General features: G+C 38.6%; 1 protein-coding gene across 1 annotated transcript in view; it reads right to left on the reverse strand.

Annotated features, from left to right (window-relative positions):
- Window positions 1-18,658, reverse strand: part of AK5 (adenylate kinase 5) — a 106,844-nt gene that overhangs the window by 5,551 nt on the left and 82,635 nt on the right. The window contains exons 11-13 of the mRNA XM_064516067.1: window positions 12,090-12,253; window positions 10,994-11,110; window positions 6,851-7,039 (exon numbers count right to left, since the gene is read on the reverse strand). Of these exons, the coding sequence (XP_064372137.1) occupies window positions 6,851-7,039; window positions 10,994-11,110; window positions 12,090-12,253 (470 nt within the window). The remainder of the gene's footprint in view (window positions 1-6,850; window positions 7,040-10,993; window positions 11,111-12,089; window positions 12,254-18,658) is intronic.

Here is an 18,658-nt window from a genome sequence, read left to right on the forward strand (position 1 = left end):
GGGCTCTTATCAACGTTTTCAAAGTTATTCAAGGCCTTTGTCTTCTGATATAAGCAAGATTAGATACAGTCTGTGCTACTGATTTTGAAATTCCACTATGGCTTTGGGTAACTTCAAATACAGAAAATTCTAATGAATTAATAGGAAAAATGTTCATAGCACAATGCTTATTTTGGCACTAGATTCAGCAAAATTCATTTTCTTTCACTAAATCTCCATTTGTTGCAGGTTTTGGGGTTTATAACCCTGAATGTATATTGCCACAGAGCAAAGGGGCAGCTGAAGCCTGCAGTTTTCTGAAAGACAAACTGAGACTGTGGAATAAACTCACTGGTTAGAAACTTCTTAGAAAAGGTCAGTCAAGGTCAGCTGTGTTGCCACTAACAGTTGTATCTTCGTCCTTAAATAACAATGTTAGAAACCTTTTTGAGAATGACAGTGCAGTACTTGGTTCTTAGAGCAGTGGATGGAGCTGTCTGGAAATCCAGGGAAACTGCTGCCCAGATTTCTATACATTTCATGTTTGGCATGAACTTATGAATTATCTATAACCCCCTGCTAATGTTTCTGATGCATCTTTCTACATTAGTATCTCCGGTAACAGATCACAACCTGCCAAGGGCAGAGACAAGACACACTTGTTCCTTTGTTCCCTAAGTACTTACCTACCGGGGTTAATTATTCTCTAACAACTTTTCAAACGACAGAAATAAATTATATAGCTGCTATCACTAATACCATTGATAAGCTCTTCTTTAAAGGGAAAAGTACACTATTTTTCCTGAAAAAAAATTCCAATAGGGGACCAGTATTCTGGAAAAGGCTGAGAGGTGGAAGATGTGAGAGACTGGCTAGTCACTTGTTCAGCCTGGTGATTCTGCTTACAGTCGTGTTTGTTTTGTAACAGCTATGGAAAATATTTGTGATAAGAATCTAGTAACTGCTGCTTACTCAGCATATGACTTCAACTGATTTTAGAAAAGAGCAGCAGAACAATTATTATTAAAAGTAAAAAATAGAAATGCATCTTGGTTAAATGTTGTAGGCTAAGCTTCCATATTGCGTGATCTGAAATGGCAAAGGTTTTGGAAGTCTGAAAAATCCTCTGGTCTGGGCTGCCTACCTTACTTGTTATGCTCATGTTCCCTTTCCTCAGATGACTGTTTGAATAGGGAGCTTGTATTTAAGACACCTACTACTTTGATGTTAGCTAGGTGGGATCACTTGTCTTCCTTGACTGCCAACGCATTACTCTTCTTTATTACTTATTAGACTCCTACATGCTGTCAATTAAAAAAAGCCTTAAAGGGTGAGTCAGATATTAAAAACAATCAGTGTTTTTCTCTCCTTTTTCTCAATAGACAGAAGGCCATCAATTTGAAGGTATTTACATTTAGAAATGTTAAAATACAAGTAGGTGACTAATAAATATTCAAAAGCACTTTTATGTCCAGCTGCCTTTGAAATCACCAAGAAATAAATTTAAAAGCAACAATATCTACCTGCTTACTACAATTAGCATAGTATATTTCCTTTCATTTTATTCATCTGAAACATTTGAACTCCACAGAATTAGGAAACTTGCATCTCTTATTTTTGTAAAAAGTGCTTTTAGCCCTTGGATATCCAGTAAGAGTTCTTTGTGGAAAGCATCTGTGTGCTGTCGTTAGTGACAGGCGGATGTTCTGTAACTGACTATGAAAGAAATTACGGAAAATTAAACTGTATCTCCAAAGCATGATTTTTTTTTTAGTTCTTAGTTGGAAAATTTTTAACGCATTGTTACAACTACTTTGCCTTCCAGAAAACAATTTGTAAGCTTAATGCCTAAGCAGAAAAGCAAGCAAAAGAAAACACTTTGTCCTTCTTTGCCCTATATTTTGTCCATTTAGTTTCCTTTGTAAATATATCCCAGTGACTCACATCACAGCTGTTAATCTCAGCTGAGCCGATGGACGGGTCACCATTAGGCCTGTCAGGGTCACAGACCTTTCGTCAGCATCTCAGGGCTCCACCCTTTGTGGGAGTTGTCGCACTTCCACTGCTGAACAGCAACGCTGACAGGTAAACTTGTTCAGAGGAAAACTAAATAGAGTCCTGACTTTTTTGGCGGCTTTGTCAGGTCACTGTTCAGATATCAGCAGAATGAAAAATGGTCCATTTCCAAATCTCGTATCACTTATTTATTAACGCTTCTATACACAGTAAAGTAACTCTAAGTTGAGAGTAGGTCATAAAATTCTCATTGATTAAACTGGGATTGCTGTTACAACCATATACATTTGTATTTTCTATGCAAGTAAAGCAAAGGGAAGCATTCCTAATGACTGCACAGGAAGCTAGACCAGACCTGAGTCTTTTTGTCTGTCAGGTTTATTTGGCTCCTTCCATCAGCTCTTCCTTAATGTTCTTTCCAACATACAGCAAGAGAAAACTAATCTGGCAACGCGGTCTCAAGCACACCTTCACACAGTGCGACAGAACCACTTTGTCCCCCAGAGCACTCATCTAACGTTTAATTTCCATCCCAGACCCTCTGCTGGCCTTATGTCCAGGACTGAATTTTACGTATTTAAGATGTCTTCCTGCCTCTTTCAGGACTGAAAACTGGTAGGCTGGTTAGGACAACTTAAGCATATACCAACATTGCCATGTGCTTTTATCCTTTTATATTTAACACATCCAAAACTTTGTCTTGCACTAGCTGCGCTTAAAATGGAGAAATCAAATAATATCAGTATGCCATTCTTATTTGCTTGGTAAAGAAATCTGTTCAACATTTTTTTTCTTTTCTGTGGCAAAATAGGGGCCTGGGTGCTATAGTTAAGCGCTATGGGACAGAAACATTTAAACAACTTACACTACTTCAGCTAGAATATTACTGGTACTTAGTCATGTACAGCAGTAAACTGGCTAGAAAAGTTAATGATGGATATTCATGGCAGTTAGGTGGGATTTAGATGTTTAAATTCCTCTTAAAAATCTCCTCATCCACTCCTTTAAATTCTTAAGAAAGGGCATGGCTGGAATCTAAAGGACCATAAAGCTCACACGGGCCCTCCACTGTTGAAAGCACAAGCCTGTGCACAAACAACTTTCCAGAAGGCGGCAACCAGAGCTCCCTTATGACCCTTCTCTCTCTCCCTCACTTATAAAATAACTCTTCAGATGCTTTAGCTGTGGCTTATCCTGGGATCACAGAGATCCTCACCTGCAAACAGCAACTTCAGGTAAGACATCACATCCCTGAAGCTGTTTGTTAGATCCCACCAGCTTTACCTGAGAAAAATATTGCATAAGCCTCTGGTCTGCAGTTACATGAAGGTCCATGGATTAGTTTAGAGTCTATGAATGTAGCTGAGATCATTTACTTTATGGGGTCAATATCTCTTAGCGACCCTTTCTGAGAGGTCTTCAAATCAAAGATTGAAGAACACTTGTAAAATAACCTTGGTGACTTTGCCTGAAATGGATTAGGAAACATATACACAATTCCTTCAGTGAGCAGAATTATAGAGGCAGCAGCTTCCAGATGGGAGCAGTGCTGGTCGGTGTTGGAAAGTAATAAAACCTGCTTAGGAAGGAAGAGATTCCTCAAGCTGAAAACATTCAGTGTTATAATTAAAATCAGGAAGAAAAATACTAAACATGTTAGACTGCCTTTAGGAAAAGGCTCTGTGTATGTGTATGAGCCTATAAGTAAGAAAACCAAGGACTATTTTAGCCTAGCGCATACAAAAAAATTGCCACCAGAAGTATTCCTGATACTTTTTCCGCTTTCCACATGATTTCCACTCTCCTTTCTTCATTCAGAGAGCATCAGAATGGTTGCTTAATGTCAGTGCTTAGCAGTCTAAAATATCTTGCCATAAATAAAAAAAATAACCCTGTATCCTGCAAATTGTAAACTTTCTCTTTACTCTCTGCTTTCTTCAACACATGCAACTTGAACATATCCAGTACTAAAATAGTTTAAAAATTTTAAGCCTAAATGTCTTTCTCTTAATTTCCTGCAGCTAAAGGTATAACTTAAAGCAAGTATCATGTATCACAAGCAATAAATACATTTTGTGTTAACTAGTACTCTTTGTTTTAAAACAGCTGTTGACCAAGTCTTTGATTTTTGTCTTCAGTCTTCAGATTGATAAACCAAATAATGTATAGATATGTAAGCTGTGCATTTATAGGTTCATAACACAGGTTGGAAGGGACCTCAGGGGCTCACCTAGTCCAACCTCCTGCTCAAAGCGGGGCTGGGCATCGGAAGGACGACATTATGCTAGGCACTCTGAGCAGAGTGGTTGAGTAAGTCAGATTGCATGATTAAACTCTCTGGGTTCACATAGGCAGGAAAATTGCCTATAAAAGTTTCCTAAATATGCATTCTGTCCAGTAAAAAAATGTACTTCATTCCAAAGTATTTAATGTGTTTTCAAATCCAAACATTTTTTATTCTGAAACATACTGGCCACTGAAGAACTGATAAAGAATATTTGGATCAGAAAAGCTACTGAAGTCTGTTTTCCTGTGCAAAAAATTGCTCAGACATATTTCATATATTTTATATATTATACAGCTTGACTGTAGGTGCAAGGTAAAAAGATCATTCACCTCTCCAGCAGACAACAAAATGTTAACATACTTCTGGTATGCAAACAGTGTTTGCTTCTGCTCCTTGCAGTAAAGGCACCAGAGCTGCAGGCTTCTACCTGAGGCCGCCATTGCCATCTTATGGTGACAAAGACGGCCTGGGAGGGTAAACTTTAAAAGTTTATCTTTGCTGAATATTTTGGCACTGTTATCAAAGTGCTGATAAATAACTTAATGTGTACTTGTCTGGATCATAAGTGTCAGGAAGGGGTTCTGTCTACTTTACTTTAAGCTGTAATGGATTTACACCTTTAATAGCAGGTGTATATTTTATCAACTTAGTATAAAGCAGCTGAGGGAATAGTTTCAATACAAAGTACCTACGTTCATGAAAAATAGAAGATATTGTTCAAGCTTAAAGGACATTTTACATGATAATGTATATAAAGCCGATTTTACAGAGCTTTCATACTCTATAGTTCCATCCAGAAGATGGATGTATGTTAACACTTAGTTAGATTTATCAGCATGGAGTACAAACAGTGAATGCACTGTAAGAATAACAGTGTAAGCACTGTTCAAGCCAAGAATGGCTATTTTCTGATGACCTGCAAATATATGATGTTAGTTCCCCAAAAATGCAGTGTCAAAGACTGCATAGCGCACATCCTGTTCTGACCCACAGACTAGGCAAGTCCCTTGAGGAGTTAATGAGCTAATAACTTTCAAGAAAAGACAGCATGTTTTGTCATTGCATAGGAAATGGAGCAGAAATTTGCAGCAGAAGAATTAAGGAAGGTCAAGGAGAATCTGCATCAGGTGAAATAAGGCAGATCATGAATGCAAAATCTGTGTCAAAGTGTTAATGTACCCATTCTCTTTGGGGCTGTCACTTCCCTGATGCTTCAAAAAAGGGAAACAATGTGGTAGGGACAGCTCACTGGAACAAGATCTTAGGGAGACAAAGAGCTCCACTTGCCTTTGAATTGCACTGTGTTTGTGTATTGCCTCGTAAAGTGAGGAAAAAAGGAAGGTCAAGGAAACAGATTTGAATTCTTAATTAAATGCATCCTTGCAATGCTGGAAAGGTAGTTTATAAGAAAATACAAATAAAACCAGATAATCATGCTCTCATGTTTAAAAAATTAAAAGGAATTCAGGATTTTTTCCGCCACTCTAGAGTTCACCTTCTGTGCACCTATTGTGGGGTTAGCAAAGGACACAAAGCAGAACTGACTGTTCTTTGGATTGTCAGTATCATTTTTCTCAGGACAATGTCATTTACTCTGTGCAGGTGCAGGATGCGGGTACACAAATTAGCTGCAGATTTCCCTTCTTTTGGGAGCTTTGCAGAGGAGAAAGAGGTTTGGGATAAGTGATTTTCATGTTTGCCACAGCCTCTAGGAAAAAGTTTCTACAATATTTCCAGAAGTTATTAATGGATTCTTTCCCTTTTAGGACCAGTATGACTAAATCTTTCTTTAGCTCAACACAAGGGACAGTGAGCCAAGACAGAGCAGAGAAATATACAAAAAATATATAAACATCCCACATAAATGAGATTACAGATCTGCCAGCATATCAATCAGTAAATTACACTGATGACAGTTTTTTTTGCTTCTCAACAAAGTATTGATTAAAAAATATAAAGAATGTTTTAAAGATCAGATTCTCAGCATGTGTAAGCTGATGTAATTCCACTGAAACTAATATAACAATGCCATTTATTCCAGCAGAAAACTCTCTCTTGTGTACAAGTTTGTTTTATTTTAGGATGTACACTGTCAGTTTTGTAAATTTAACTAAAGGGCTTTGGATTAACATAATCTTTCATCCTAATTCTGAAAGCCTCTGTTACAGAAATAAATCCTAATACTTAAAGAAAAGCTTTCCAGCATTAATGTTTAATAACAGAATCTAGATAGCATAGGAAGTGATTCAGGATATTTTCTCAGATACAAGGTATATATGTGTTTTTTATTCTTTCAGATTGTATTGTGGAATTCAGAAGTTTGCAGAAGTTGCCCAATACAGGCTGCTCAACCAAGTGCTGAGAGGAATGGCATATTTTGATATCATCAGTATCAAACAATCTCTGCAATCTGTGTTCAGAATAAAACAGACTAAGAAAGTGGAAGATGAGAACAAACTGGAAAGTGCAGAAACTAACACAACCCATAAATGGTGACATATCAGTAATTTCTGAATACCGTTCATAAAATACAAGTAGAAAACGATGTAATTCAGTCAGGCAATTTACCTTGCATAACTGTGTCTTCATCTCATAGTATGCAATCATAGGTGTTGTTGCTTGGTAATAGCTCTCAATTCCTTCCTTGATAGTTTCAGCACTACCAAAGTGGTGACTGCTCTGATTTCTCATCAGAAGGCGACTGCTCATGGTTTCTGCAGAGCAGTCCAGGCACAACACAAGTTTTGGTTCCCCAATCTACAAAACAAAGAAAAACAGTTAAGTATTCAAACCACGGGCCTGGCATAATCTGGTCTTGTTTTTGAATCCTATTTTGTTTGTATAACTTTAAAAAGAATTGTTAGCAAAAGAGTCATCAAGTAAATTAGGAACACATTATTTCCTTATTTGTCTAGACAGAAAATATGCTTATTAACACCTTTTATTGTAGCAGCACTTAGTGATCCCAGCGTTCAGGATCAAGACTTAAGTGTGCTGTACACATACAGAGAAGAAGACCTATGATATCAAAAATTCTGGCTACTTGGACTGCAGATCATCTATTCATTCACTATGTGCAATATTGTTTGATAAAAGCTTGATGCAAACAACACTGAACTCCTGGAATTCTTCCCACAGTTATTTTTCTAGCCTTTGTACCCACTTATTCAATCTATGAGAAGTATATTTTTCATTCAGGGGCTGTCAAACTATAACTTACAGAGCTTCAGGAGCAAATACAAGGAAATGTTAAAATTCAAATTAAAGTGGGCCTACCTGAAATGGAAATGAGTAACGACTGGCAGGGCTCAGGAATGCCATCAAATGCATGTCATTGGATTCATCCACAAGTTTTATGTTATGGTGACACTTGTAGTGTCACTCTGTATCATGACTACTCATGGAATAAACAGAATACATTGCTCTGTATTTCCAAATTGGTGAATTGTTTCCAAATTCTGTGAGAAGCCTAGCACTTTCTGCCTTCCGACTGGTAAATCTGCCTTCTTGAGGGCAAGTCTGCTCTGTTCCATAATGAAAATAAATAAGGATTTATTTTTTTTTTTCTCAGGCCTTGGTAAAGATAGTAGCAATTCAGTGCAGTTACTGTCTCTAGCTACACTGGATAGTGGATATTTTAGTACTGTGTAGGTGAAAAATATTTCTAATAGTATTTATAAGGGAGAGCCTAAAGTTCTAAACACAAATCCCCATAACTCTTTCCCCAAGATGCTGAAAAACATGCATGTCATTTAGAATAAATCTTGCAATACACTTTGTCGTGCACCCTCTTCAGACACAGCCCTACTGACATCAGGTTTTGTCTGAGCAACAACTGCTGGTCTGAGACTAAAGTGATAAACTCCACCTTAACAAGTAAAAGAAAAAAGGTGTTACAGGATCAGAATTATGTGATATGATTCATTTTCTATGCATTTATATATTTAATGATGCTCTCATGCCCTTTAATGGTGACCTTTAATGATGCTCTCAGGCTTTTTCTCTTTCTTTCTGCTGTCCAGCAGGAATTTGGAGAACACCTTACATAAAAGAATGAGAAAGAAGTTTTGAGGAAAGATTACTGTTCTTTGCACTAGTGACCATTAGAAATCTGTGCCTTTACCATGGCTACAGCAAAGTAAGTCTAAATGACTGATATATGGACATTGCCAAAAGAACCTGAGATTGCTACCTCACTTTATATTCCATAAAGGAAGAAATATTCTAATTTCATGTTAGGCCTGGTGCATTTAACTGGGTTGACTGGATTTTATTGACCTTTCTACAACCTTAATGACTTTCTAAGAGACAGCTAAAGCTAAGAGATTATGTCGGCCAGTTCAATGACAGGCCTTTATCCACTCTTTTTTTTTTCTGCACAGTTCAGAAAACATTAATGTTATTAGCAGCAGCAGTAGTATTAGGTTTTTGGATTTAAAAAGCCAACAAGGCAGTTTTAATAGCACAAGAGGCTTAAATTAAAAAGTTTAAAAAGATATGGGCTTAATCAATGATTTAAATAAATGTCCTTTTTGCCTAATTAGAACTAAGATGGTCAGCAGTTATTTCCCTCCAACTTCACATGAGGAATGGTAATCCTGGGAAGAGAGGTTTGCAGTTCCTGCTCCTGCAGGAGTGAGAGGAAGAACATATGAAATGGCTTCTGCTGAAAGGGGCAGCTAGTAATGACAGCCACTTCCATGAACATCCTTCCTCCTTTCTTTGGACTACCCTGGTTCCTGACTTACAGTATCAGATATTATTTATCCATTATTTATTACTGATGTCCTGTCCCAATTCAGTTTGAGTAATGTGTGCTGCGGGACATCTGTAGGAAGTTAAATGAGTCTAATGTATTGGGTCTTTAGACTGTCCTATTGGGTATCTTACCAACTAAAAAGCTACTTAACCTGGTGATATGGAACTTGTACTTTAGTATTGTTTTCTATTTCTTATCTATAATAGAAAGAAGGAACAAGTAAGGATATACAGACTTCTCTAGAATAAATGCTTGTTAAAAGTATGATTAAACCATACAAATGAATTCGGCAAAACTGGCTAAAGAATAATCCATTTCTAGACAGCTAATTCTATTTAGGGCTGCCAAGCTTTTAACAATAAGCACTATTCCTCAAGTCATCAGCTCTTTGTTAACAACTATAATGCTTTTTTTGCACATCATGGAGATACACAGCATCATTCATTTGCACTTTGCCACCACTAATTAATAAAGCCTAATGTCCATCTCTTTTCATTCACTTATAATATAGGAACAACTTCTGAATGCCCTACAAAAAGAACTGCAGAGCATTATCCCATCAATGACTTGTCAAAAAAAAAAAAAAAAAAAAAACAACACAACAACTTCACAGACTTCCTGAACAGCCTAGAGCCAAGTTCACTCTGGGAAATCTCAAGTGGATGCACAGATTTACAACAGGAATGACATTAAAACCTATCATTCTGGTTCCTTGTATTTTACTCCAAAAGCCAAAGACAGCTCAGGGCTACAGGACCTTTTGCTGCTACAGAGTCTATGGGAACTGAAAGGGGGCTCTGCCTTTGCACTGGAGGCATCAGGATGTGTTTGCCCAGCAGTGCCATGGTCCAGGATACACAACCTTTAAGTCCTAATCTATAGCACACACCAGCGTTCATGGGACATGACGTATCCCTGGCAGAAAAGGTGCAGTGCTGATGTAGTTCCTTCCTCTGTACAAAATGAACGAAATCTCCAATGTCTTTTTAATAGTCTGTGGCACTATAACAAATGAACTAACAGACCAGTGTTTCTGTGAATGGCTCCTATACTAACTCCTATTGCTCAACACTTTGTCCAGCTTCTGACGCCATCAGTCGTGCAAGTCTTTCGTAGTAATCAATTAAATAAAGCAACTACAGGTTCAGTGAGAAAACAGAGGACTCATTAAAGCTTTATTATCTTTTAAGCTTGTATAGGACATTTGTGGAATGTAATATTATAGGATACATATTCAACTATTTCCTCCTAATTCACCACTTCATTCAAATTCACCACTTCATTCAATTCACCAATTCATTCAAATTCATTCCTGGGGCTTATTCAGAGTATTTTCTGCAGGGTCAGAAACTGACAGCTGAGAATTCTCAGTAGGTCTTAGCACATACTGAGGAAATCAATAACTCTGTGAACTGTAACACACTCACTTGCAAAATGCTCTTTTTACGGGTATGTCACATGTTACTCACCACAAAAATGTTCTCTCTGTTTTGCTCATTTCAAAGCAGCTGCAAGCTTTGGCAGATCTCGCTCAATGGTCAGAGATTAACTGTGATGATATAGACCTTCGCATACCTACATCAAATAGTGCTTGATGAGGTTTTGATGAGAAGTCTAGCAGCCATTCAAGAGAATTGGTAATTCACTAGAATTAGAAAACTGATTCTAAAAATGGTGCTTTCCAGTAAATGAGAATGGTCATGGTTTGTATTAAATCTGGCTAGAATCAGCCTTTACTTCTCCCGGTATTACAGCCTGTGTAGGCGAAGGCACAAGCTGTAGTCACCACATTGATAAGGTGCCAAAGTCTCAGTGACAAACAGCGAAACTCCATTCTTTTGACTGTCAGATTGACTCTCTATAAGCCACCACTGCAATCTGTGAAAGATGGAGACCCAAGCAGCATCAGAAGAACAGCAGGAGTAATAACAGTATTACTACTACATGATCACCTTGTTTTCAAACTCTTCTGCTTCTTTCAGGTCCCGGGGATACCCATCAATCAGAAATCCTTTTGTGTACCCTAAATTGGCAACCATAGCTTCCTTCAGTAGCTCTAGGATAATACCCTGCATTGAAAAGAAAGGTAGTTACTTGGTTAATTAATAAGAAAGACTGGTACTGTTGTTGGACTTTAGTTCTACATCCTTGAGAACCACTCAGATCTGTTCTGCTGAAAGCAGGTCCTGTGAATGCAGGTGTTTTTCTTTAGTAGCAGGATACCTTACTCCTTTTCCTTTTGGGACCAGCTATGCTATACGGACCTAGTGTTGCAACCCACCCAAGAGTTCCCAAAGTGGCCTCTAAGAGAGCTGAGAATATTTCATAGTTCCAAAATTAATGTTAATAACCTGTGAAACTTTGGGACAATGCTGCAGCATTTTCCAATCTGATTGTATTTTGGTATATCACTGATATAATTATATTAAATGGGAAGTGATAAGAGAACCCATGTGATCAAAGCAGTCAAAATCAAAACTCTGTATAGAATTTCCTGGTATCTTTCATTAACATAACCATCCTCTGATCCACCTGCACTTGCTGAAGACCCACTAAGAGCTCAGGCTGTGGATCTGTCATAAAAGTCAAGTCCAGCTGAGAACAACACTCTCTTTGCATAGTCTCTGTTAAACTGCAGTCCCTCCACTCTGGGATGTCAGCCAGCTCTGCAGGGAACCATTGCAGGTATTGTAAATTAGAATAGCTGCCAGGAGGACCAGCTCAGAATCTGAAATGTGAAGCTATAAAATGGACATAAAGTTTCTGTTTCCTGTACTTATTCTTACATTTTGCAATGTAGCATCTGTCTCACTGTATTTAATGATTAATCCATATTGTTTAAGGGAGTCTGAAATGTAAAACCCAACGGCATAGGAAGGAGAAAGCAGTGCCACAGATCTGGCAGTAAGAAAACTTCTCCCTCAACTTGCAGATCCATTTTCCTTGAATAGGAGAGATCAGGTCTATTCTCTTATTTCACTCTTTTAGATGATCTACCTGCTACTGGTTTATTTAACCATTAGGACCCCAAATAAAGCTGTAGCTTACTCCAGGCACTGGTTCACCGCACTCCATGATGTCTTTGATCAAATTACTTCTCTCTGATAATGACGATAACTCATTTTGGAGAAGGTCACCAGTGGACAGGTGAGTAAATCCATATTTGTTGGCTAACTGTTCGCATTGACTACCTTTGCCAGAGCCAGGGCCACCTTTGTGAGGGAAAAATATCTAGAATTAGAAAAATATAAAGACCTTTTCTCAAATTACAGCAACTGAGAAAATGCAAGGAAAATGATATGACTGCCTATTTCATAATTTTTTAGCAAAGACACTTTATACAGTGGAACAGGTAATATACTTCCATTCTGATACACCACACTGCTGAATCAAAAAATGTATATTGAAGTCAAAGGAGTCACAACAGTGTGAAAGCTCTTGCTGAAGAGAACCTGTTCCTAAAGCAGAATTACCACATAAAGGAAAGATATTAAACACCAGCTAGCTGGGAAGGGAGCCCATGTATGCATTTGATTCAGTGCATGTTCAGGCCTGATGGTTGCAATGCATACTAGCAAACTAATCCTCACAGCATTCTTGCAAGGGAAATATTTTGCCCCCATTTTACAGAAGGGAAAGGTACTAGCAAAAAGACTGTGAAAGCTGCATGTGTTATGCAGGATGCAACTGAGAACACAGTAACTAAACCCCTTTTGTACTCCAGTAAATATAAGAGTTACTGCCCTTGTTCCCTTTCCCTTTGAGCTCAAAAGCCCTCACACATGTCACTACTTCCAAGGCTAATGAATGGTCATGTACTGAAGCTGCTAAATACTGAGGAAGGCTTGATTAAACAGCTCACTGCAACTGGAGTATTGACTTGTTCTTTATACACACCAGGGGAAAGCATAAGAGTATAACCATGTAGCCCCTAGGACAGTGCTTAACAATGTCTGACCAGCACACCACAAAGTTGCCACCACCAGTTGTTGCACATCCTGACTTCTATTGAGCCAGGAGCTGGAGGCTCACCTCTGAACCAGGGCTCAGAGCAAAGCACTGGGAGGCGGTAGGGCAAGTCGCAGCTGACAGGGTGCTCAGCTGGAGCTACTCAAGTGCTTTTTCCACTGGCCAAAGGGACAGCACCTGTGACTAGCTCTGCTAGGGCAGGGAGCTCTCAGCAGCAGCATGAGCTGCTTGCTGTCTCTGAGGAGATCTGGGGTGAGGTGAAGAGCAGCTACGTGGGCTAGTGTTGCACATCTGCCCCTGTGAGAAACAGCTTGGGGGAAGCACCTCAAACCTCCCTGCTTCCTTTAACAGCAGAGCTGCTACTCCCTAATCCTGTCATGCTTCTCTGTCTTTCTCTGGTTCTTCAGGCACCCTAAAACTCTCCCAAAACTTGGCATCTTTTTGACACCCCTCTGGCACTGGCCTTTCTGGGCCCTTTGATGAGCCTGGCAATGTCCTGTCCCACATCTTCAGTGGAGACAGGCACTTTTCCTGGGGCTATGGCTTGCATCCTACACGGGCATGAACCAGAGCCATCCTTACCCCAAACACTAAACCTTCAAAATGCCAAACACCAGGGCAGCCCTTCTCTGCTACTTGCCCACCTGCACCACGGGCCTGAGTGGTCCCCACCGGCTGTTGTGGAAATCAGGCGTGCTACCGCACTGATGACTGAGCGGCCACTAAACTGGGCACAGGCTGTTCCTGTAAGCTGTGGAAACCTAATTCTCTCGGATCCCGCTCGTGTGGTGGAAACCTGTGGAGCGGCAAGAGGAGGGGAGGTGAGGGGTGGCTAAGGCAGGAGGGCAGTGTTGAGCTGGGGCTAGGGAGGAGACCTGGACAGAGTGTGTACATTGTCTGAATGTTGGGATTTGGGGGGAAATTACAAGTTTTGTAGCAGTTGGTAGTATTTTTATATCTTTCACAGATCTATTCAGAAGAAGTCTTGCAGTAGGAGATAATTATACCTTTGCAGGTAGACAGCGCTCAAAAATCACAAGTTACTGTTGGGATTTGCAAGTATGAATACATAGCTCAACTATGTCACTTCAAGATGCTAAAAAATGTGATGCAAAATAACATGACTTTTCTTTCTATTGCTTATGTTTATGTGAATGAATATAGGAATGACAGTGAATTTGGCATCATTGCCTTCTGATTTTAAAATTTTCTCCAACTTTTGCATTCAGTTTAAGAAATGGATTGTACCAAGCAGATAACCTTCAGGGAAGTTACAACACTGTAGCTGAGAACAAAAAATGGGTCATAAGGTACAAGCAAAAAAGGAATGTTTTTGTCTAGTGTAGCCTTCAGTCTTTTATTTCAGATTCACAAAGATAATTATCAGCCTATAGTGTAAGAATCGCACTCGGGCTACTATTTTAGCCAGAAATATTTCTGTCGCAGTCTCATTTTCTTGCTGAAAAAATATGCTTTTCTGTGTGGGTTGCATGTTGTTTTCCTATTGCTTCAACAAAAAAAATCTTTTGTAGAAGTAGCCATTGGAAGAAAATAAGGAATAAATAAGAGTGGATACACAGAAATGAGTGTTAAATGTCTGTAATGGCAAGTAATTTAACTTCTAGATTCTTTTCTTTAGTTTCTGGATTAATAGACTTGTGTGTGCATGTTCTTCTTCATGCACTCTGCCTTCTGGCCTTGACTATACTAGTAGCGCAGTAATTTCATCTTACCTATTTGTGTATACATAAAACATCAGGAAAAAAAACAGCTATAAAAATACCTTTATTCCACTTCTTATATAACTATTTCTCTTTTGAATGTAGAGCCAAAACAGAAATTCCACATGTATTAAATAAACCTTGATGCCTTCTTAGAAATGACAATACAAGGACAACTTTAGGTTCTGTTTAGCGACCAGATAAATTTTCAGAAATACTGATGTGTCTCTATGATACCTTTATCTGTATTTTAAAAGAGAATGTTGAGCCCTTTAAAGTAGAAAAGACATAATTACTGCTTTTCAGCACATAGCAGTTTTTAATGTCTGCCTTAAAACAATTGGCTTTATGGCCACTACTTTTAGTTCAGTATTATTCAATGAGTAGGAAAGCATCCTATAGCTTTGCAAATATATGTGACCCACTTTACAAAATCTTTTGCTTTCTCATCCATAAATGAGATTTCAGATCAGGCCTGGCAAAAATTGTGAAGAGGCTGAAGGCTCCCAGGGAACTCAGCATTACCAAGGGCTTAACACATTCTCAGCACTTATGCCAATATTAATTTATGTGCTTAAATTTCAAGTATTAGTTAATGTCTTATCTCCCTCTGAAGGACAGTATTTAATGTGACTGATAAAGAGCAGTCTAGGTGGGAAAGAATGTGAAAGTGCATTTCCTTACTAATTAAATACTTCCTTCCTGTTCAGTGAATATGCTCATAGGACTAGTGCATAAGCAGCTTTAATTGCAAATTAATGCTGCAGTAGCAAGGCTTATTATTAATTTGTACTGTTGCAAAATTTATATTTCATCTTTTTAGAGGGTCTCATTATTAAATCTATGTACTTTTCTAAAAAATGAGATGATAAGTAAAAATCTAAATAATTAAGTTGAAGAAACTTTTAATATTCAGCTGTTGTTCATTATAATAACAAAAGCTTGCACAAAGATATCTTTAGTGAAGAAGCCTTCACTGCCACTTTATTATACTGTTTTTTTCAAATAGAATAAACTTGTAGCCTTGAAAAAGGTGGTTAAGTTTCCACAATGGGCCAATTGTTAGGTGGAGGAAAATACGCCTCCACTTTTGTTGTGAAGGCATAACATTCTCTGTGAACACTATCATTTTTTTCTTTGTGTGTGCACTGTCATCTTTTACTCTGCCTACATACATTTTTGGAAAAAGTTTGCATGTTCACCAGTGACAGACTGATTCATGGTAACTTGCTATTCATATTTAATCACATTCTTCTCTGACTTTCATATGTGACACGAAGATAAAGAAGGCCTAGAAAATTCTTACAGAAATTATGGATCTGTTGCGACCTGTAGGAGAATGTGGAATTAGCACGTGAAGGTGACTCTGTCCATCCGTGCTGGTTTTTGAGAAGCGAGAGGTTTGAACTGCAGGATACACCGATTCCACGGAAGCAGACTGCATAGCTCCTTGCTCCATAGGAAGGTAATAGATAAGCAGAACATCAGCAAGCTGTGGTGGAGAGGGATATGAAGCCCTCCTTGAGCCAAAAGGCAGAATTGCGATGATTGAAAGAAAATACATACTCTTCTTGGGTTTTGCACTGGGATGCGTTTTGTTAATAACAAAACTGTCAATCACTGCTCATCAGGCCTTGTGTACAGAGTCTCACTACCAGCAGTTCTGGGGTGTCAGCATCCTTACCTATTGTACTACACTTAACAATACTAGCATTTTTAGCTTTAAAGTTCATCCATTAATCTATTAAAAAGTTACAGATTCAGAAAGTCAGCATATTGCATCACTCAGATTATTCTTCATTATTCTTCTAGATGCTTTCTGTGTTCCTTTGCACTTTATGATACAAACAGTGAGCATGTATCTGGAACCAGAGTACTAGACAGAATATAAAAATTACATGCAGTTCTGCATATGGATAACTCTGCGGACAAGGCTGGCTTAAAATGTCTGTGCACTCCTGTAGCACAGGCACCCCTTCCTTTAGGTTGATTCAGCTGCCTGTGAAACTGCGTAAGGAAATCTTTTGGTAAACATCTTTTTGGCAGCAAGGCTGACTTAAGTAGTCATCTTCCCCCATTTAATTATTCATTGCATCAATGCCTCACAGAGGGCAGTTCAAGGAAAGAAAATGAGTGGTCTCAGCGGGTGGGAGAAATGACAACTGCCCAAGCAGCACTCCTGAACGTTTCACTGCAGCCTGCATTAAATCAGTGACATATTTGAGTTTAAGAAATTAATTTTCTTACATCCCTGCTCTCCCTCCATGACTGAAACCCTAACAAACTACAAAAAGACTACAAGTCTGTGCATGTGATTCAAATGTACTGGTCTGGCTCAGAACACAACATCACAAACAGATGAATTAATGATGTTAGAGGCAGCTGGGACGGCCACAGGGTGCAAGGAGGGACAACAACAAGCAATGGTGAGTGGCAGAGGGTGAGCTATGGTACATGCACTGGCGTTGCTGCTCCAAGTATTAATAAAGCAGATCTGTCATACAGGCAGACTGGGATGTCTCTATTTTTAAACTTGCCAAATCTTATGAGTTTATCATACACCAAATATTGTGAAGATTTATATAAACTGTCAACAGCAGGATTTACAAGGCAGTCTCACCACTCATTTTTAAACATTTCAATTTCTAGACCTTGTTTTTTAATTCATATCATCCTTGTATTATGGAAAAGTGCTTGCAGGTGAAACCTAACTAGACAATGAAGTCTCAGAAGTCAGAACTCAAATTAAAATAACCCCTTTTCATTATAGTCAAGCTAGTCCCATGATTTTGGAGGACTTCTGAAGGATGAGTTTGGCAATTTTTACCAATACTACTGGGATTATTTATAGAAGTAAAAATAAGCCTTACTTTCAGAACTTGCCATTTCAGGGCTCGAATATCAATAGCACATCATCTGCTGTTCAGGTATCATTTTAGTCTATGAGTGAAACTATCTGGGAATGATGCTACTACTTAAAAAAAAAAATCTTGCTTTTTCTGAAAGATTATTTTAACCAGAAAACAACCCAAAGCATGTGTGGAAAAGGGACCAGATATCCTGGGGACACCTGGGGCATCACTGAGGTTTTTTCCTTCTTGGAGAAAACAAGTTGGAGTTCTTTTCATGCAAAGTCAGAGAAACCAACTATTATCAGTTTCCACAGTTAGCACTTGGATTGATTTGGGTATTGATTACCCAGTGCTGCTCATCCTGTGCCTATCTGACTGTAGAAGCAGCTGTAACACAGAATTATAAAATAATTTAGCTTGTAAGGTACTTCATCTGGTCCAACCCTCTACTTAAAGCAGCGCTAACTTCAATGTTAAATCAGGGTGCAGAAGGTCTGATGTATCTTGCATAAATAAGGCATTGTGTGCAGAAGAGTCTAGTGTATGCAGCTGATAATGTTTTACCTGCAAGTGTAGGTGGGGATAACATCTTCATAGTGTCAGTTGGAAAGCTGGCCCTATTCACACTTGGGCTTAAACAGTCATCAGCTTTGGCCCATCAGCAAGAATGTTAAAAGCATTCTGCAGAGGAAACTGGTTACGCTGGCCATTTTTCAAACACTAAAGAGTAAGTGGGGAAGTCTACCTGGGAGCCAAAGTGCAGCAAGACTGCTGGAAATATTTTGGTTTGATTTCAGCCTCAGCCAAAGCTAAATGTAGCTGTAATTTATGAAATACCAGTAGATGACAGGGTGTATAGTGCCCACCAATAACATTATGTAGGCCAATTTCCTGGATGTGATATAGAATAGCACATTAGTTAAGTCTGATTAAAATCATTGTTCATTATGGTTAAGATCTTACTTATCATGTTGCTCTGATGAAAAGGAGTCAATTTTAGTGACTGGCAGTAATTACAGAAGTTTAAAATATTATAGTATCCCCCAAAACTTATCTCTGCTTGTGTCTAATTCTA

Source organism: Dromaius novaehollandiae, chromosome 8, assembly GCF_036370855.1.
Source record: "Dromaius novaehollandiae isolate bDroNov1 chromosome 8, bDroNov1.hap1, whole genome shotgun sequence".
Taxonomy (NCBI): domain Eukaryota; kingdom Metazoa; phylum Chordata; class Aves; order Casuariiformes; family Dromaiidae; genus Dromaius; species Dromaius novaehollandiae.